The following is a 22,401-nucleotide window of genomic DNA, read 5'->3' on the forward strand; positions in this document are numbered from 1 at the left end:
ACAGAACAAACAAAAACTTCAAAATTATTACATTTAATTCTAACTCAATTCTTTGCTCCAAAATCCTTCATTTATCGAGATGATTGATTGTATACTCTTGGTTTTATGTTTAAAAATTCATATTGGATGTAAAAGTACTCTTGAAATTTTGCACTGAAACTTGATGTAAATAGAAACAAAACTTTAAGAAAATTTTGTATGTACATGACAAAGGAAGTAACCAACAAATCAAAATTTCTTTAAACATTATTTTTTGTTATGCTAGCAACACTGTTCTGGATAACACACATGTGGTTTAATAGATACTTCTCTGTTTATCTACTAGGAGTTCTAGTTTCATCTTCCATCAACTCCATTGTAGATTAAATATGTCAAACTGTAATTGCTATTTTAATTTTTATCCTTTTATCACTAATAACATTTTCAGAGACGCAAGGAATCTTACACATGCAAGGATTTTAGGAATCTCTCTGCCAGTCATACTTCAAAAAACACAATAGGTTTTCCAAGTAGTATTTTTAACTCTTTCATTTTTATTTATTCATTTTTTCAATTATTTAAACACTGCTCAAGTCAGCAGTATTTTGTAAGTCTTTTCTTTCTGTGTAAGTTCTGTAATGGGCTTAATATAAGTCCTATATATCAAATAGACAATTTTCATGTAAAAAGAACATTTCCTTTCACCCCTCTAGTTGTAAAATGGAAACAAACATGAAATAAATAAAAGAAAAAAAATTTGGTTACTTCACACTTCATCCATTGAAGTTGTTGAGGAAGACAAGACTGCTTTTTTAAGACAACTTATGAGATATTAACATTACTGGAGATACATAGTATAGTTAGAGATGTTTCTCTTTATCCCAAACTACTGTATAGCATAGCCATTTCCTTGTATAATTACATTTTAATCTTAATTTTATATTCTTCCAAAGGTTACTATTAATTTTAAAATATTTTTATTAAAAATTAGCATTTGCAGATAATCTGGCAGATTGTTTGGTAATACAAATAAATCAGGCTTGTTGTTTACATTATACATAAAGTAATAACAGCACATTTGCTTTAAATTTATATATATTTCTTTGTTTTTTTTTTATATCTACGCCAAACTCCATTTGTATGTCCTTGGAGTATGAACATGTGATTTGTAGGAGTTGACAAAGTTGTTTTTGTGTGGATGCATATCATCCATGTGCATGAGATGCGACAGTGTAAACTGTGTTGTTTTTTCATGTCTGATATTGTAACCATGTTGCATGTTGTTTAACATGATGGATAATGGGTTCAAGGCTAGGCAGAACCAGAGGACTCAAGGAATCTCCTTGAAAAATTCCTCACCTAATGAATATTTGGTTTGTTTGTATGGAAGTGTTATGAATCCTGAGATGTAGTGTTGTTCTCCAGTGTTGTATAGTGTTTTGGAAGAATGCAATGAGCAATGGATGTATTCTGTAATGTGTTATTATGATTATTATTATTTACATTGTTTAATGCAGTAATTAAAGCATTTACTTGTGCTATTTTATCATAAATTATGATTTTTAAAAACTTGATGCACAATCCATCACTGCCATGTACTGGACACCAAGTGTCCATCTTCTGGTTCCAACATTCCTGTCTTTCAGTTCCCCCATGTTGATCTTCAGAGCCTTCTTCTTTTCCAAGCTTGCATAAAAACACTAGCATCCTGCCCAACAAGTGCTGCAATTTCATAGTATGAGAAATCATTTTCAATCCTACAATTCTTCCTCTTTTGAAGTCCATCAGTTGTTTATATTGTTGTCTCACTTTGCAACAAGGCATGCTTATAAACTGGCTGTGCAATAACAATTGACTTTACCAATAGAATGATCCAGATTTGCTTTTATAGTCCTCTACATCCTCTGATTCAGATTTCAACCTCAATTGCATACACATCCCCTTGTATATGAATGCAAATTTTTATTCATTTGCGTATCTCATGATAAATAACCCAATTGCCAAATTTCAAGTCTATCTGATAACTCATTCTTGGTGTTGCATTTTCTTTGGACAACAGTGTATTTTTGCAAAAATACAAAGATCATTACTAAGAATACATTAATATATGCTACATTGAAATCATCCCTACAGTAACTTCAAATAAAATTTATCATTTAATTTCAAAAATTTTGTTCAGACCAGTAGTGCTCAATCTTATCAGTTGGTGGCCAAATTACATGTAAATTACAGGTAGATGGGTCAATGTTTTGTATATTCCATGTATACAAAAAAAAATTCACATTTGAATGAGAGAATTAAGCATAAAACAGGAAGATACAAGTTGTTATAAAAACTTTCTTCTGTTCCAAATAGGTCTTCTTTAGAAGGAATAGACAGTGTGACCCCAACATACATGCATTCAATACAATGGGTTGTTTTCTTCTCTTCCACTTTCCAATTTACAAGATGAAATATTTAATACAATAAGTGCAATCTGATATTTACGATAACAAAGTACAAAAAGATTGAAATTTCCATGTCCTATGATCAGATGGCTCTCAGATACCAGTCTCCATTGCCTTTGCTAGAGTTACCAGTGATATTCATACTTAGGCATTCATATACTTTAGCAGACTTTATTTCCATATTAGCAATTACAATTTCATTAATTAAACAACAATTTTATTTGCTTACTGTTGTAACTAACTTTGTTGTTTTGCCATTAAATATCTGATAACTTATGTATTTGTTCATAGTTATCAATACTTTTTACCTAAAATGAGTCCGATTTATATTTTGTTAACTAAAAATACTTTATATTCTAGAGTTTGAAACATCAATAAAAGACTGGAAAAACTTAAACCTTGAAAATACAACCACCAAAAGAGCATTAATTAATTTCTAGCAATATTTAACTCTAAGCTCTGAAAACTTTCTCCTACTATGTAGATAGAGACTAAATTGCTTTACCCTTCAGGCTACAAAGAAACCTTACATAGCAAAACCAGTCAAACAACTTTTCCATCAGCTGATTTTGTTTTGAATGAATAAGGCTGATTTTATGTTTAAAGAGTTAATGTAAAAAATTCATTTGTAGATCAAAAACATTAGTTTGAAGATCTTAAGGTTAGAATATTCCAAGATGGGACTCAATGGAATGCATTTAATTTTCAAAAAGCATGATTGTTCTGTTCTCATATTTTACATTGGAATATTCTGACCTTAAGATCTTCATTTATAGATCAAAAATGTTAGTCTAAATTTTTTACATTAAATATTATCAGAAATTAATTAAGGCTCCTTAGTGGATGTATTTTCGAGAGATTATATTCTATGCAAGAATTTTTTTGCATATACTATAATGTATAGAGTTATTTTCAAATAACCTGTAATGAGCAACTTAATGAAATTTACGAGACCCAACAATTCCATTATCATTCTATAAAATTCCACATACCTTACATCATTTTAAAAGTTGCGATTTTTAAAACAAAAAACTCATTTTACTGATCTAATGTTATAATGAATAATAATTGCTTAATTTATAACAAATTAGAAGAATTAACACACATTTTTCCAATTTATTGCACTTTATTCAAATGTATTCCTATCAATACTAATTTGTATTAGATAAATATCACAGGGGGAAAAATCTAACAAATTTTCAACTTCTCCTTAATTCTTCTTCGTACTATTTAAGTTAAACTAAAGGCTGCAAGTTTACACAAATATTTTCTGGGAAATACAAGTAATTGTCACTGGCATTTAGACAATTATCCCATTTCATGATCAGTTTATGGATACAGTGGTACCTTGGTATTCGAACATAATCCGTTCCAGAAAGAGGTTCGAGTACCAATATGTTCGAACTCCAAATCATTTTTTCCCATTACAAATAATGTAAAATAGATTAATGCGTTCAATCCCCAGTTGATTCGCTAGTATGTTTTTTATTGTTTCTTTATTCTTTAAAATAGTCGATATCGTCGACTTAGCCATAGAATATTTGACAGCAAGATCCGAAACACGCACTCCATTTTCGTGTTTAGCAATGATTTCTTTTTTCAGTTCGATTATTGTTCTCACTGTTTTCCTTTCACTTGACCACTTTCACTTTTATTCTTCTTGGGACCCATGTTTAAGGGCTAATAAATCAAAAGAAAAGGATGCTAATTCAAAAAATATAGCACAGCGTAAGTTAATGTGCTATGCCAAACAATGACTGTCTCGTAAAGACCAACAACTGCCGTATTATCGTGCTAGCAAATGGCTATAGTAATATTAATAATTTAAGATAATTTGGTACTAGAGTTAGGCATTAAGCGCCATCTCTTGCTAAATTTAATAATTGGAATTTTAATTAAATAATTTAAATAAATATAGGCCTAACTGGACTGTCTCGTAACTGACGCCGCTGCCGTGGCGTCGGCGTCGACTTGGCGGGCTTTCCCGTTCGAGTACCAAAATTTTGTTCGGGAACAGGGGCATTTTTTTTTTCGAAATTTTTGGTCGAGTACCGATTTGTTCGGGCTCCGAAACGTTCGAGTACCGAGGTATGACTGTACTGTCATAAAAGAGTTTCATTGTTCTTGAATCTATCTTTCAACAATGTGCATCAAATCATTGTCTGATGTGAAGTGTCTTCACAGGTCAAAAGACATGGTGGCCACAAGATATACATTGGCAAAGTAAGATGGATGATGCAGAGCTGGGAGAGCCAATTTCCACAGTTTGTCTTGGACAATGTATGCAATGTGGGAGTGCTCATTATCAGAACATTAGAGACAGTCAAGGACCATGCAATAACAGTGTGTTGATGGAGGTCTTCTTTTCCAAGAAGGCAACAAGTAGAGGGCTTTCCTTAATGAAAAGCAGCTTACTAAATTCTTTCCTGTAACCCATTGACAGCATTCTTGAATGGAGAAGAACAAGAAATGTCTTCATTCCACTGATTGTTACTTGTCCTCTATATTGCAATGGAGATAGACACCAGGATTTGTCTGGTGACTATTCTCTGTAAAAATCATTCTCTTCCTTGGAGAATGATGATATCAGTAAAGCATACATCTATTTTATCTTTTTTCTTGCTGTCAGTTTGTGCTGGACTGATAGTGAGCACTTCTTATAGCTCAGTGTCTGATGTCTATCAGCTATGGAAGAATCTACTGAAACAAGTCCCTGACTATGTTTTGGATGCTTGCCTGTCAATTTTCTAGAATGGTGTCATCCACATTCTTCAGCATATCAGCCATTTACATCATACCTAGAGACTAAATGTATTTGGTTGGTGGTATCTTTATGAACTTTCCTGAACTCCATCTTGAGACAAGCAGGCTATGAATTTTGGCTGCTCTGCAACCCATCACAGATTGTCAATCAGTTTGAACAGATTTGATATCATGGCAACCATCATTTCCTTCTTGATGTACTGCCAATCTATAACACAGACTAACACATTTTGAAAATCTTAATCATACAAATGAATTGTCTGCACAGTTCAACATCCTGACACCAACTTTCAACTTTTGGCACACCCGAACAAATCATAAACAAATTCTTTTGATCACTTGATAAAAAATGCATCATGATGAAATATTTATCTTTTGTTATTTTTTTTAAAAAAGTTAGACATTAAATTTTTGTAAAGTTTTCAAGTAGTCTTCTGGAAGCTTGTTGAAAGAAATAAATGCAAAGATTATATTTGAATCTGCATTTCATATTCAACCATGATAAACAGGCAACTGAGAAACTAAAATTTATCATCCTTCAACTTCAGCAAAATTTTAATTTATCCCTGAAATAGTTTTTAGCTTCTTAAAGCAATCATAATTTATAAGTTTTTCTAAATATTACAAATATTCATTTATTAAAAATTTTCCAATTAATTATTAAATAAACTTTAATGAATGATTCAGTTTCTTACATTAAAAATTACCATTTGTGCATAGACAAATATCAGTAGTTAAGAAAACTTTTTAACAGTAAGTAAACACTAATAAAATTAACTAAAACACATGAATTTCAAGCCCTATATAATTTATCTATATGATCTCATGATTTTATACTTATATAAATTCACGGAAAAATATTTGTAATTAGAAATACATTAATTTTTTAACAGAATACCTAATTATTTTGATAGTATATTACAAATATGTAGTTAAATTCTAAGAAAGTTTTCTCCCATCATTTCATTTAATGATTATCTTCAGAAAACAAAATTTTTGTACAATCATTCACAATATAAATAATTTTGACTTTTATAATTTTACATAATTTACATAATTACCATTAAACCAACGTGCATGTGTGTCATATGAGAATCTAAATCCTTTGAAACAGGAGAGCTGCCAAGAACGTATTCCACCATCTTCATGCCCAGACCTCCAGTGTCTGTTGACCGTGGCGACAATAGATTAGCGGTGTCACTTCCGGGATAAGAGCCGCTTCTTCTCTGTACCATTACAGGTTGTGACATGGCATGCTCTACAAAAATAAAATTTTTCATTATCTAACAGATTACAATTACTAACCTGTTAATTAAACAATAAAATAATGCTTAGAGTGTAATTTATAGATAAATTTATCGACTTGTCTTGTCATCATAAACAAAAACAATACATATAAACAAATTTATTTATTTTTTTTTTTTACTTTTTCAATTCAATTATTTATTTTAAGGTGCAAACGCACATACCCTGGCCCCACTTTATAGCATTACCAGCAAAAATACGATATAAACAAATTTATATCGTATTTTTGCAAACTGTCCGGCATGTTGGTCTATCCAGGAGAGACCATGAAATCAGGTATTTTCATGGTAAAAACTGCATGCCAGTTTATCCTGGGGAATGCCAGATTGCCAGTTTAAGCAAGGTTATATATCCCTCTTTAGAGAGTGCATAAAAATAAAAACAAACGAGTTTTTATTCTAAAACTGTTAAACTGTCAGCATTACATCAAAAACTAGGATTATATGTTTAATTTCTTCATTTTGTCTACTTTCTAACAACATAAAATACTCTTGGAATTCAGAAAGTGCTTTTTTTGTATATTTTATTTTTATTTGATTCAAAAACTCAAAAATAAACATATTAAATTTAAGATACTTGCTGTAAATTATCTCCACTTACACTGATTAACATGGATTTTGTGTGAAATTTGAGAGGAACATGTTATTTTTAAGGTCAGGGTAGATGGTTTGTACAGTCCATACTGATTAACTATTTACTACTACTACAACTAATGTCAATAAGTCATTGTTTTATTGTATCTTAAACAAAAAATCTCTTCCTGATTTTAAGTCAGTCAAATTACAATGTTGTTATTTTATTGCACTTGAAAGAATGTTTTCTTTAACATTTAATTAATGACTAGATTTTTGTTAGATCTGATTAATTTTATATTTTAGTTGCAGGTTAACTAACATGCTGGTCTCCTCCGTTTATATGTGGCATGCTGGTCATTCTGCAAAAATATGGTACAAATCAGGAAAGTTTTTAATGCAATAGACTCCCTTATTATAAGTCTGTTTAGGCATATTTCTTTTGTTTATTGCAATACGACACATAAATAGCAACTAAAATCATCACTACAAATATAACAGTCAGAAAATACACTTATGAAGACTTTACTTATACTTCAGAAATAAACTGTTTATTTCATAAATATCAGCTAAATATAATATCTTCTCATTATCAAAATATTTTTAATATGTTATTACTATTAAATCTATTTTATAAGACAAAATGCAAAATGACAGGCATCTCAAAATTAAGTTCTAAATGTGTACACAGTCGACAAAAGTGGAATTAATCAAGTTTCATCAGCACATTGTAATCCCAGAGGGGGGGGAAGAAGATACGTTTTAGCATGTCTTTGAAACACAAAACACTTATTTTGGAGAAAAAAGCAGTTATAAATAGGCACTGAAACATTTTTTCAACTTTTCTTTATTCTTGCATTAATAAAAACTCCTCTGTAAGATATAAACCTGACAAAATAGATCATTTTGATTAGTACTGTCATGTTCCATCTTAAGGAGGTTTTTCTGTAATTGAAATTAGAATTTACAAGTTGTAAGTGATTTTCAATAACATTTCTTTTTAATAATAATTTTTTTATACTACAGTTTGTCTAATAAATTTGTTCACTTATTTTCTTATGACTTCTCTCTTCTATTTTATGAAAACATTGTCTTTGATTAAACGTCATTTATCAACTTTTGATTTTTTTTTATCTTTGTTACTATAGTTATCAGCAATTATAGATTATTACAGCAACAACTGATACACATTCAAAAGTAAAATGATGACTAATTAAAATGCTACAAATTTCTTTCATGACGACTTGAATAATGACTTCTAAATTTTTATCATCTCTAGACTACAGTACTGAAAGTCAAGAATGCCTTGAAATAGTTTTCAAACCATGATGATTAAAGCAATTGTCTCAAACATCAATATATTAACACTGCACTTTCTTCATGATACGATCCCTTCAGAATCTCATTGTTGTAGAAATTCAAGCAAAATATTATATAGATACCATTATGAATATCAGATAAATATTTTTAATTATATAAAAACATTATGTATACTGTAATACCACTATTTAGTAGGAAAACAGATGAGAGAGTATATATACTATATATTGTTAGTAAACTTATATAAAATTCTTTCCAAAAACACATTTATATATAAAATCAACTACATCTACTAAAACAAATTTTAATAAAACAACAAACCTGAAGCTCCATTATGACCAGTGCTCCACGGAGTATCTCGCCAATGATCTCCAACAAATATGCCTTTATCTACAGTTTTTAACGAATTGTCTTCTAATCCCCAGATTTTTTTAGAATTAGCAGAAATCTGTAGAAATTGATAAATTTAATTTTATATTAAGAAATATATCTTAAAAATAAAATAATTTGGTGACCACATATAATAGTTATCAGGATCCAAAAATTCTGAACATACCGTATACAAGACCACATTGCAAAGGAAAAATCCCATCTGCTATATTTATGAACAATCTATGTTACACAGTAAACACTATCAACTTATCCATTCAACTTACTCAGATATGTTTCATTATGGAAAATGCCAGAAAAAAATTGATTGTAAGTCATTTAGTTTCAGCATTTTTCATATTGAAACATTCAAGGATTAAGCTATGTTTACACAATTGCAAGCATCTAAACATAAGTATAACCATCAAAATATTGCAAATTAAATCATATGATTTTTAACTATGTTGCTAATTTCCAAGTTAACTCCAAGATGAGTTTAGATAGAATGTTTTATTAGACTTTGTTACCTTATTCACCACTCAAGGTATATTTTAAAATTCTTATACTGGCAGTTTTCAATTTTTCCCTCTTATTATAGTTTTTTTAAGAAATGTGTTACAATGAACGTAGAGAGAACTGTAATCCATCCCTTTAAAAGGCATTATCATCAGCAGCACTTACATAATGGCATTCTATAATAGTTTACTACTGATAATAGGATCAAAATGTTGTTGCTATATAATGTTAAATAAAAATGAAAACATGAACAGCCTTTTCGTCCTTTCAATTTCAGTCCTTTCAGGATTTAATAAAAATTATATGAAATTTATTCAATATTGAAGCAGAGATCACATAGTGATTAACACAAATTGAAGTAACAACACACCAACCACTGCCATAAACTGTTGTTGAATTGCATCAGATTAATAGGGTTCCTTATTTTTACAAACTGAAGTATTATCTTCATTATCTATTAATTTCTTAAAATGTTCCAAAAACCAGTTAATACTGTTTTTTTTTTTTATTTGAATAATAATTAAAGCTTCAATAGAATTATAAATGTTGTATGACTGTTGATTTCACAAATACATCTATAGATAATAAATATTTTCTACATCTATAAAATTACAAGAAAAATGAACTTGCAGCTGGCAAATATAAAACATATGTATGACTGGCCACATGTTACAAATGCTCATGTACAGCCAGCAGCAACAAAACCAAACTGTAATGTCAATAATCTAATTGCAATTATCAAAAATTAGTTATTTTGTCCAAATTAACAAGACTGCAATAGAAACTACCATTATCTTCTTTATCAATTATAGCTTTTGCACTATGCATTAATGTTGTGATGATTAGTGCAAAGTTGTGTGATAACTCCATGTAATAAAACTTGTTACTGTAATTTTCTCTTCAAAAGTTAGTAAATACCATTTAAATATTTACATTTTAAAAATGATTGCTTTATAATTTCTCACACCTTTGTGATTATTTATTTTTGCACAAAAAATCTACACAAAATAGAATAAATATTTTAAATTAAAGAAATATTTTAGAGAATTGTAATATTTATAAATAGTTTATTACATGCATAAGAGTATATGGTGCTACAATATGATATTATCACAACTCAATCAACTTTTCTTTCATTTTATCTCATTCCATTTTAAAACTTTCACTTAAAGTTATAACAAGTAAAATGACAAAACCATTTTTGGGACAAGACTATGTCTCGGAGAGCACAAGCAATGCATGTGCAAATCTCACACTCAAGCCTGTTTGTAGAAACAGTCTCAGCATTTCGTATTTTCTTTTGACCCAGTTCTTGGTCCCTTGACTACCTACAAGTCTGGTTTATTTTATGTATGCACGATTTGGGCACCAAATACTCTTTGCCAAATTGCAACTCTTGACATGTACTCCTGCATACCTCTAAGGTGTGCAGCCACTGACAGTGCAATTTTAGAGATGAGATATAGTCTCATCAAAAAGTATCTTTGATAGTTCTAAGTCATTTAGAAGTGGCTAAAGCATATTTCACAACAATTTTTTTTTACATAAATATATATAACTAATAAAACTAATTTAATTTATTCCAGTGCAAAAGCATGTTTTAAATTAAATGTAACAAAACTTAAATGACAGCCAAGAATTCCACAAAACTATTATAAGAATTTAAAAGCAACAATATTTGGAAATTACCTTTAAGATTAAAATTAGTTGAAACAAAATTAACAAAAAATGCTATACTGTATTAATGGAATGACACAAGCCTAGCATGGCATGCTTGCTTTTAACTTTTATTAATCTAACTCAAACTTGGAGATTGAATTTCTGATAAATGAAATAAATTATTAAATTGTAATTCTTACAATGGCATGAAACTGTATTGTTATTATCCATTTATAAGTTAATCATATAATTATTTTTTTTTAACTTAAAGCAAAAACAAACTCGGTCTTTTAGTGTTAAAATTTTTCTTTTAACTTTACTCAGAACCAGTGTCATCTATTAGTATGGCTACAGTTAAATAGGAGTCTAGACCTGAAATGCATACTGCCAAACGACTATCTGAAGAATCTGATTTGTCCTGTATGATGTCCTTAAATTATCAAACTTAATACTATAAAAGATGATGTGTTTGTGAATTCCTTATAACTCCTGTAATTTTTGTCTAATCCAGATGAAATTTCGGTTATATTCAATATAAGCTTCTGATCTGTATTAATTAATTTGCAATAAATAATTATGAACCTCATTGGCTTTTCTGTTATAATTACAGATTTATCATATACCTTTTCATTTTTTATTCAATCAGCATAAAATTTCCCCAAATGCATTTCAGCCTGGTAACTAATATATACATTTGACATTATGGTGTTATAAAAAAATATCTATAAAAGAATCAGACAAAGTAAAACATACAATATTCATAAAAACCAACAATTACCATACATTTTTACCATGTTCAATAACAATACAAAACATCCATAAAAATTTATTTCAATTTGGATTGGTTTTAATTAAATGATACATTGCATTTAAAGAAGATAAGAATATACCGCACAAAAAATGTACTCAAGAACTAAATGTATACGAAGTATAAAATTAACTCTGAGTACAGTTATGGTGTTTTATATATTTGAAATCAATTTTTATGGATGTTTTGCATTGTTGCTGTTGAATGCAGTAAAAATGTATGGTAATTGTCAATTTTTATGAACATTGTATTTTTTACTTTGTCAGATTCATTTATAGATGTTCATTTATATCATCATAATGTCGAATGTATATTTAAGTTACCTGGCTGAGGAGGGCTTTTAAACAGGCCAAAATGCATTCCAGAAAATTTTACATTGATTAAATAAAAAAATTGAAAAGATGAATGATAAATCTGTAATTATAACAGAAAAGCCAATGAAGTTCTTAGTTATTTATTGCAAATTAATTGGTTATATTTGTTTTATATTCTGATGGAAACTATATACTACTTCTTTTGTGGAAATATTACCTATAGAATAAATGTTTTATTGATTTCAGATTGTTGGTCGCACTTACATTGCAGTGACGCCAGTGACCTCATTTAGTTCATGTTTGACGATAGAATTTTCCTTAAGTTGATTCTTTTTACCTCTTTGTCCTTACTTTTTACATTTCTATGTGTATATTGTCTACTTGGACTTTGTTAATTGATAAGACTTATTCTACTGGTAAAGTTTCTGATTAGCAAAGAAAGAAAATCTTAGTCAAAAGTAAAAAAAATTATCTTTATTTTCACCTGCTTTTTAAAATATTTTGACAAATGGCATATTTTACACTTAATTCATTAAATTTAAACTTAAAAAAAGTTAGTCACACTTCTATACCAAATTTAAAAAAAAAAAATCTTTCCAGTGACCATGTGACATTCTATTATCCAATCAGAAGTAATGATTTAACAAGCCTGTTATTTAAAACATATCATGTTTCAATTATGTTCCAATAGATGATAGTATAAGCTATTGAATCTGTAAAAATATTGGTTACTCTTTTTGAATTTCTTGACATTATACCTTTTTCAATTCTTCAACCTCTACTTTCTCATAAAAAGTAGTCCATCAAACTTGACATAAGAATTTCTAGTATGATTTAAAAACAACAATTAAAGGACAGGAAGCTTCAACTGAAACATTACTATAATTTAAAAGTCTAAAAAATCCATTATTTAAAAAAGCCTAAATTAAATAGTAGATGAGCACTTTTACAATTTCTTTCACTTTCTGAACAAATTCAAATGTAGAACTTATTAAATAAACAAATTTAGACATTGATACAATAGCATTTTAAATCAGTTGATTAATAATTATGCATTCAGATTTATTTTTAACAGTTGTTCACTTATATTTTGGGCTTCTTCTACTTTCAATTTTAAATAAATTGCTGTAAAATTCCATTAATCTATAATACTTTTCTGCATTTCTCTAATGATACAACAAAAGTACATTTACAAAATAATAAAAATAAAATTGTTAGCGCTTTATAAATAAACCAGCAACAGGTTGCTCAACTTTCCTGGCAACACTTAAAATTTTGGTGGTGCCATCTGTTATGATATTTTATTTTAAAAACTTTTTATATTTTTAACTATTATAAAATGGCAAAAAGCTTAATTTTGAGGGTAGGGATGAGTTTTATAAAAAAAAATTGTAAATGCTAATAACCAGTAAAATTGTTATTAAGTCAGACCCTACTGGAGATACACACGACCTCTATTATTTCCCCACCCCTTCAACTTTTAACCACCAAAATTTAATAGCATCAATCTTCCTAATAAACAAACTTCCCTGCAAAATTTCAGAAATTTTTGACAAAAAGCACAGGTGTCATTAAGTTTCAAACAGAGTAAACAAAATCATGCCCCCACTTACACACACACTAACATCCATACACAATATATACAAAAATTACCCCCAAATTTTTTGCATTTCTCAACATTTCAAGGTGTCCTAAGTCCAAAAATGTAAAAATCTGGGTGTCATTTTTTGCTGGATCTATACTTTCCCTTTGTATAATAGCAGGGAAAGTAAAAACTGATAAATTTATAATAATTATCTATTATAAATTACAAAATTATAAGTATACTTCTAACATTTTTATTCAGTGAGTTATAAGCAAATGTTACAAAAATAATAAATCTAATATATACTTTGAGATTATTACTATTATTACTCACTTGTAATGGATGCCCTGCTTCCAATGCTAAAGCTTGAAATCCGCTTTCCAATTCTGCTGTTTCGTTTCCACGAACCTGTCAAAATTACAGCAAATTAGATAATATAAAGAAAAAAGAATAAATATAATGCATTGTTAGAGCTTTGAAAGAATGAAAACAAAGTAAGAACAGATTGTCTTTAAAATTTTACTTTTTATAAATTTATCATCTTAATCTATTCATTTAAAATTCTTTATATGATCTGAATTTAATGCATTTAATTTTCAGGTTATTTAATAAAATTTTTATGTTTGACATCATAAATTTAATCAAGACAATTTCAGTAAAAGTGTTTAAATGTAGTTTACTGATTTGCAAATTTTCAATGAAAAACAAGTAAATGTTTTGTTTTAGTTCAAGCAAACATGAAATTTCACTTATTAAATAGCATCAATAGGAATTCTGAAATAGAGATTTTCTTTTCAATTATTTTTAAAGCCTTGTTTCAATTTATCATAAATATCAAAACTGTAATTTGATGAGACCAATTCACCCTTACTACAAGAAGCACATAATCATGCCAGTAGGCAGCAATGTAACAAAAGACTAACTGATAAAAAACAAAGCAATCATCATCCAAATTTCACTTTTAAAACAGTGGTTTCACTGTGTTTTGGTTGCTAATTTTCCCATTAAAGCCAACACACTATTCCATTTTACTGTAATGTTTTTCAATTATTTTTACTTTAATATTTTATCTATCATTTATTCAGGATGGCTTTAATTTCCCCCCAAACCTTGTTCACGTGATTGAACATATTCTATACCCTTGCACAATACAATTACTGCCAACATTTTTTGCATCCAAAAACACACAGACAAGACTTGTCTGCAATTCAGATGTTTATATGCTTCACTGCAATTGTTCTGAGAAATCACGAGCATTTTTTTCACTCAAGAATGGTGAGAGCACAATCTAAAATGTGAATACAATCTTATCATTGGTTGGTTGGTATTTATATAAAAAAATTAATCTTTTCATGCATTTCCAGCATTTTTCTTTATCTTATAAATGTTTTCAGCTTGATTTACAGACATTGTTCAGGTTAGAAGCTGTTCCAATTAGAACAGCTTCTAACCTGAGTTATGCTATGTTCCAAAAATGTGTTAAACTGCATAAATACACATTCTATAAAATATTAACTATAAACACTAACAATACTAAGAACAAAACACAACAAGTATACAAAACTGTACAAATAAAAAAACAACAACAGAGTATTTAACAGTAAAATAAAAGTAAATAATCAAATCTCTCTATACACGTTAATGACTCAGAAAGTCCAGCAGTACATTAAGATTTGGCCTTTGGTCCAAAACTGCTGACAAATTTGCATTTTTAAAATGCTGCATACATGTTCTTTCAAATTCAGAGCATTCATACAGTATGTGTTTCACAAGATAGAGTTACAGCATTAGCATACTGGTTAGTTTTCACCCCTTCTAAATTGCACTATAAATTTATTCTCCAGTGTTCATTTTTTAAATTGATTTTTAACAGACATTAGATTTTGTTAGTTTTTTTTAACAGATATTCAAATTTTCTATTTTTCTGTGATTGTGCTCCATCAAAGAAACAATGTGATTCACCTGAAGTAGGACTCAGGAAGAGTCTGAAAATGTATGTGCAGTGTACATATTATCAACACTGGACAATAAGAATTTTGTAGTTGTCTCTTAATGAAACTCATCTTGCTAGACTGGCAGATCATCTGAAAGTCATCTACATACATTGTGTGTTTGACACTGGGAGGGAGACAGTTAACTATGCTATTAATTTTAATAAGAAACAGTCACACTAAAAATAAATCCTTGAGGAACACCATCTTGTACGAAAGGTCTAGATAAAGTGGTGCTCATCCTAACTTGAAATCTTCAATTCTGTAGGAAGTTTCTTATAAATATTGGCAAATTACCCCTTAATTCAAATTTATGAAGATCACGAAGTATTTAGTAGTGCCAGCAGTGATCATAGGCCTTCTCAATATTAAAAAACACAGACACTTAAGTGTTGTCATTGTACAAATTCTTCACATATAGAGGTTTCAAGGTTTATTAAATTGTCCGTAGTACTTCTGTTCCTACGAAATCCACTCTGATGTGGTGGAAAGTAATTATTTTCTCTAGGAAAAATGTCAAACATCTGTTTAACATTCTCTCAAAAACTTTGTAAAGGCAACTTGTCAGAGATGTTGGTTTATAATTAGTGAGACTTCTGGTCTTTACCAGGTTTGGGAATAGAAATAATTATGAACAGCCTCCAAGAGTCAGGAAAAGCATGCTCTGTCCATATTCTGTTAAACATAATCAAAAGGTTAGCAAGGGAACTGTTTGACAGATTTTTAATCACGCTGTAATGGATTTTATCCGAATCTAAAGCAGTGTTCCCTGAATGACACAAAGCTGAGATTAATTCCATTCTAGTGAAATGGCACATTGTATTCTTAATTGGATGAAGAATCAAAATTTAAAACTTATTTTTCCATGTGAGCTTTTATAACCTTTTAAATTTATTATGTACATTATATTTCTGGATGCTGTAGAAAAGATTGTACCTAACAAATCAGCAATACCTTGTATGTCACTAATTTTGTGCATTATCTTCCAACATGGAAAGAGCGAGATGATATTTCCCATTAATTTTATCTCAGACTGCATTTGAGCTAGTGGAGGATGTAATATTCAATATATACTTCCTCCAAGAATTCCTTTGGCTTTGTCTCCTTATTCTCTTGGCATTTACCTTTATTTTTGAAATGCAATTAAACTGCTTGCAGTGGAGTATCTTCTAAAATCTTCCCCATGCTTTCTTTTGTTGTTTGTATGCCCCGATATGTCCTAGGGGTCAGCCTTGACATCTCCAAGACATTTGACAGTGCCTGGTGGCTCCTAGTGACGTTTCAGTTGTGTAATATCAGATGCCCACGCAACTTACTGATCCTGCTTCAGGATTATTTTCGGGACCGGATAGCAGTCCTGCAGTACGGGCAACACGAGGTGCAAAAACAGATAACTAGAGGCTGCCCGCAAGGGTCCGTGTGCAGGCCCTTGCTCTGGAATATCACCTTCAACGCCTTGTGTGAACATTTTGGGCAAGAATCCTGTACTGCATATGCGGATGATGTCTTTCTGTTGGTGGGCAGCAGGTCGAGAGCAGATCTCGAATTGAAAGAAAATCACCTCCTCCAACTAGTTAGCACTTGGGGCACCAATCATAAACTGGACTTCAACCCGGCCAAAACAAAGGCAATAATATTCAACAAACCGAGGGAAGGCAATCTCTACCTCAAGCCGCCCATCCTGAGGATGAATGGCAACTCCATTAAGGTGGAGAAACACCTCAGGTACTTAGGCATCATACTGGATTTCAAACTTTCTTGGGCTCCGCATATTGAACATATCTCTAGCCGCACGGGCCTTATTTTCCAGGCGTTTGCCCAGGTAACCAAGAGAACTGGGGCCTTTCTTCTGAGGCCCTCTCGACTATATATGAGGGTATCTTTATCTCAATCGCTACCTACCGGTGTGGCACATGGGGCAGTGCCATCTCGAAAGTCCACATCAGAAGAAGACTGGTTTCTGCACAGAAGTGAGCTCTTCTGTTATTAACTAAGGCCTATCGCACCATTAGTAATGTTACCCTACAGGCAATCGCAAGGAAATTACCTATAGACATTGAGATCTCTATAAAAAAGAAGATGCAGCAAGCCAAATGGGGAACGAATATTCAGATAGGCGACATCTCAATTGAATCTGCCGATATTGAAAGGCCTCACCCATTCTGTGATACCATAACCACCACTTACAACTTCTCAACTAGCTGGAATAACCTAAACAATGCCAGTATCTAAATATACACCGATGGCTCGGGTATTGACGGTGGTGTAGGCTGTGCTTGTGTCATTTATGACAACAGTGGGGAAATTCACAACCAAAAATTCAGACTACATCCACAATGCAATGTATTTCAAGCGGAGCTTCTGGCAATCAGCAAGGCCACAAACTGGATTAACAACACATACTCGAATTTCAAGACTGGCATCTGCACTGACTCGTTATCTGCCCTTAACATGATCTACAGCATCAAGCTCCATCCACTTGCAGTGGAGATACAGATCATCATCAGAGTATCCAATAGTAACATTCAAATCTTCTGGGTCAGATCACATCTGGGTATGGAGGAGAATGAGGGGGCAGACGCCCTTGCGAAGGAAGCAGCCCTCGACCCAAACATCTCTTACGACTACTGCAGCCAAGGGACTCTTAAACGGCTTCTGTGGGAGGAGGCCATAGATACATGGCAATCTTACTGGAACAAGCTTGGGCACCACATTACTAAGCAATTCATTCCTGACCTCCAGCAGCACAACAAAATAAAGTGGTTTACCCCTGACCACTATACTACTCAGTTTTTGAGTGACCACGGGAAATTTGCTCACTACTTGGCGAGGTTTGTCGATATAACGCCTGACAAGTGCCCCACCTGTGGGGTTAGAGACAGAGCTAACCATTACCTATACGACTGTACTATAACTGCCAAAGAGAGAACTGAACTGAGTCTTCTCCTGAATGAAATTAACATAGACTGGCCCTGCAACCTTACCAACATTTGGAAAAGTTGAGAGATTTTCCATGCCTTCAAAAGGCTTGCAAAAAAGACGATTCTTACTAACAATCAGCTGCTCCAAGATGGGGCAGTTGGGGAATCAAATAGTTCCTGAGGGGTTACGATTTTGGCTTTTCCTCTCCCGTGCTGAGCAGCAATGCCGCCCTTCTCCTTAGGTACAGGAGTGGTCAACTTGTACTTTCTCCATGTGCTACAAGTTGTAATGTGGTGATTTCGTGAAGCTGTATAATTTTATTGTTTTATCCACTCTATGTTGTCATCTTGTCTCTTCAATGTAACATTCTGTAATGCCAATTATATTGTTTCCTATGCCCTGGTTGTGCCACTGGCAGTTACAGGGCATGTAAAAAATCTTTACGTTCAATAAACAATTTAAGTATGTAAGTTTAACGCTCTTAATACAGTTTCACATGACAATACTTCTCAAGTTTCTCTCATCCCTCGCAGTCATTGCTTGTTTATGTTCACATTTCTGGCATTTGTTAGTTAAAACTTGAACATGGTTTTGTTGTTTCAGTATTCTAGAGACTGTTGGCTGAGAGCACTTTAGATAATTCATAATTTATTTTTGTTTTCTTCCTGCTTTGTGCAAGGCTATGATAGTATCTTTAGTTCTGTCACTAATGTCGCGTTTATGCCTCATGTTGTACTGTTATACTGCTCTGCCCAGCAATATGCAAATTTGCATTACAATTTGGTTTTTTATGGCTGTTTGTCTGGCTGTTTTGGCTAATATTCTAATTTTTTGTCATAGTAAACGTGTAATTCTATTTTTTTTGTCATTTCATTTCCATTCATAAAAAAATAACTTTTGAGTTAATTTTTCTGATTAATGGGTATAATAAATATACATATACATTGTTTATGTAGTGTTGAAAAAAAATTTTGTACTCTGTGTTCTTCATAAGAAAATGTACACTAAACTTTCAGTTAGACGAATATTCTAATTTTTTGTCTAGGAGTTGTATATATATTTATGTTAATATCAAAAACTTATGTTGAAAATTTAAAAAGCAGAAAGCAACATAAAAACTGTATTAAAAAAGAAATGAAAATCAATTACGATATGAAAATTTTCAAACCTGTTTTGTACACACATCGTTAAAATAAGCAGTAACTATGAATTAATAAATACCATAATAGTCTTATTCACTTAAATTAGTACAAAGGATATTCTAGCTGCACAATACAATCAATTTCTTCTCCAGTCTGTGCACAGAATCTCAGGATTCATGAATTTTTACTCTTACCAGCTACACCCCTACTGATTTGACAGAATGTTGAACCACAGTCAACTTGTAAACAACATCTGATAATGATAAATGATGGATGGTAATCATACATTAGACTAAACATGAAAGTTCTTTTGATATCCAATCATCAACAAAAACTTATTGTTTTTGTTGTTTTGTATTGAATCACTGGCAATGTGAAAGTATCACAATAATTGTAAAAATCCATTTTTAAATAAATATTGACTATTTCTTTGTATATATATGTAAATTAAGTCAGTGAAAGTGAACTGAATGTAATTTCCAGATTTCAACTTTGATAAAATGTCATTTTGTTGAAAATAATTGACATCACTGCTCCAAGCATAAATCACATGACATTAATCTTTAAAAATTTAAAATTAATTAAGGATAATCATGCATTTTCTATAAATAACAAATTAAATTTTTCGAAGTTTAGACAATGAAGAAAATTATTCACATTTTCAAGTCTATATTTTAATCCATTTTTCACCAACCACAGAAGTAACAGTTAAAAACGTTTGAAGATAAACTTCACGAAAAAACAAACAGTAAGTAGAAAATTCACATGATTAAAACGATATCAACGTCAGCCTTTCTATGGAGGATCTGACGTTTTTACATTAAAAACGGAAGTATAATCTTCTTACCATACCGTCAAGTCCTTAACATATTTATAACTGGTCTGGCCCTCTAGTGGTGGTTCTGAGTATTCCAATTTCATTTACATGTCGAAAAATGGATTAAAATATAGACTTGAAAATGTGAATAATTTTCTTCATTGTCTAAACTTCGAAAATAGAAGATATCCAGAGTTATGTAACGAACAAATTAAATATTAACAATCTCCCCAGGGAAACAATTTTTAAGTGTCAATCTGCAATATTAGCTGGCTGCTACTGCAGACATCTGTATGAACTCTAGTTAATGACAATAAAAACAATACCAATAATATAATACTCAATTTCATACAATTCCTAGTCTAGTTACCAGCTGTAAAAGGATTAGTTAAATTTTATTTTAATTAATATTTTTAACTATTTGAAGTAAATATTTAGTCAACTGATCAACTAAAACCATTTTGGAAAGAGTGCCAAAAATCATTGAAAGGATATGAGTAACTTAAGAAGTAACTTTGTGAATACAGTTCAAAAATACAATCAACCCAATAATTACATAATTACTCAAATATCAAACAGCTGGATTCCTTTTATCAGCTGTTAATGTTAAATAATCACTAAATAATTTGGCAGGAGGTAGACAGTCATGCCACCATCTCTTGTTAAACTTAATAATTATAAACAAGTAAACAAATTTAATTTTAGAATATTGTATAAGAAAAGATTGGCCTGGAATGGGATTCAAACTTGCTCTGGACAAATCTTTTCTTCCAGAATTTAAGTTTAGAATATTTTCTAAACTTAAATTGATTTATTTGTAATTATTAAATTTAACATGAGATAGCAGCATAACTGTCTACCTCATGTCAAATTATTTAGTACTGATGTAATATTAATAGTTGATAAAGAAATCTGGCTGTTTGTTTAAAATATACTTCATAAGCAAGTACATTAACAAACTCTTACAAACTTAAAATATTCTGTATGTAACTACAATCAAATTAATTTTTTTCTGTTTCTTCCTTATAATGTTTTAAGAAGCTTATAAAAAACAAAAGAAAAATTAACACTTACTTCAAGTACACTGTCATCACCCAAAGCCCAATGAGACTGTTTATTGTAACTTTGAAAGTAGGGATCGTTTTGTGGTCTTTGGAAGAAATAACGCACCATAGCATCATCTTGGGAACGTGAAGTTCCAAGTCTTGTTGAGGACATACTGCTCAACTCTGTCTGAATTTGTCCGTTCGCAAGCATTTCATCACAGTTAAGTTCCCAAAATGCTTCATTCATGCTGTAAAAAAATGACATAACATATATAATAATTATAAAAATTTCAGGAAAGAACAATGTAATTGTATTGCAAAAGAAAATGACATTTTTTTTATCTATAAATGTGTAATATAATCTGTATTATTTTCTCTACAATTTCAAAATATTATGTATAATAATTTGCTATCAAAATGAATATTTCAAGTTCACAAAACAGATATAATTTCCAGAATAAAAGACACCATCACTTCCAGCAAAAATCTTTTAATCTGAAAACGTTTTTGACATACTTAAATCAGTCTTCATAAAGTCACAACCTAAAATTCCAATACACATTTTAGTTGAATGTTCAAATGGAATACATTCAAATCAAAACAATTGCAATTCAAAGTCCATTTTTTAAAATACACAAATCTCAAGAAACAATTATTATTCAACTGTTAAATTGTGTTATAGATCAGAATTCATGTAGAAAACTACAAATATTTCTGATCTAAAAAATGGATGCAATCAATATATTTTCATAAACATTCAAATTTTGGTAAAATGATAATATAGTTCCTGTGCATATCAAGCTTAATGTATAACTTATTAAATGATATATCAATAAACAGAGATTT

General features: G+C 30.5%; 1 protein-coding gene across 3 annotated transcripts in view; it reads right to left on the reverse strand.

The window, feature by feature from the left end:
- The window catches only part of LOC136974069 (pumilio homolog 2-like), a 100,394-nt gene that overhangs the window by 29,585 nt on the left and 48,408 nt on the right, over positions 1-22,401 (reverse strand). For all 3 annotated transcript variants that reach the window (XM_067268840.1, XM_067268841.1, XM_067268839.1), the window contains exons 2-5: positions 21,584-21,803; positions 13,971-14,045; positions 8,708-8,834; positions 6,251-6,447 (exon numbers count right to left, since the gene is read on the reverse strand). In XM_067268840.1, the coding sequence (XP_067124941.1) occupies positions 6,251-6,447; positions 8,708-8,834; positions 13,971-14,045; positions 21,584-21,802 (618 nt within the window). In that variant the 5' untranslated portion in view covers position 21,803. The remainder of the gene's footprint in view (positions 1-6,250; positions 6,448-8,707; positions 8,835-13,970; positions 14,046-21,583; positions 21,804-22,401) is intronic.

This window comes from Centruroides vittatus, unplaced genomic scaffold (genome assembly GCF_030686945.1).
Source record: "Centruroides vittatus isolate TY-2023 unplaced genomic scaffold, ASM3068694v2 contig_341, whole genome shotgun sequence".
Taxonomy (NCBI): domain Eukaryota; kingdom Metazoa; phylum Arthropoda; class Arachnida; order Scorpiones; family Buthidae; genus Centruroides; species Centruroides vittatus.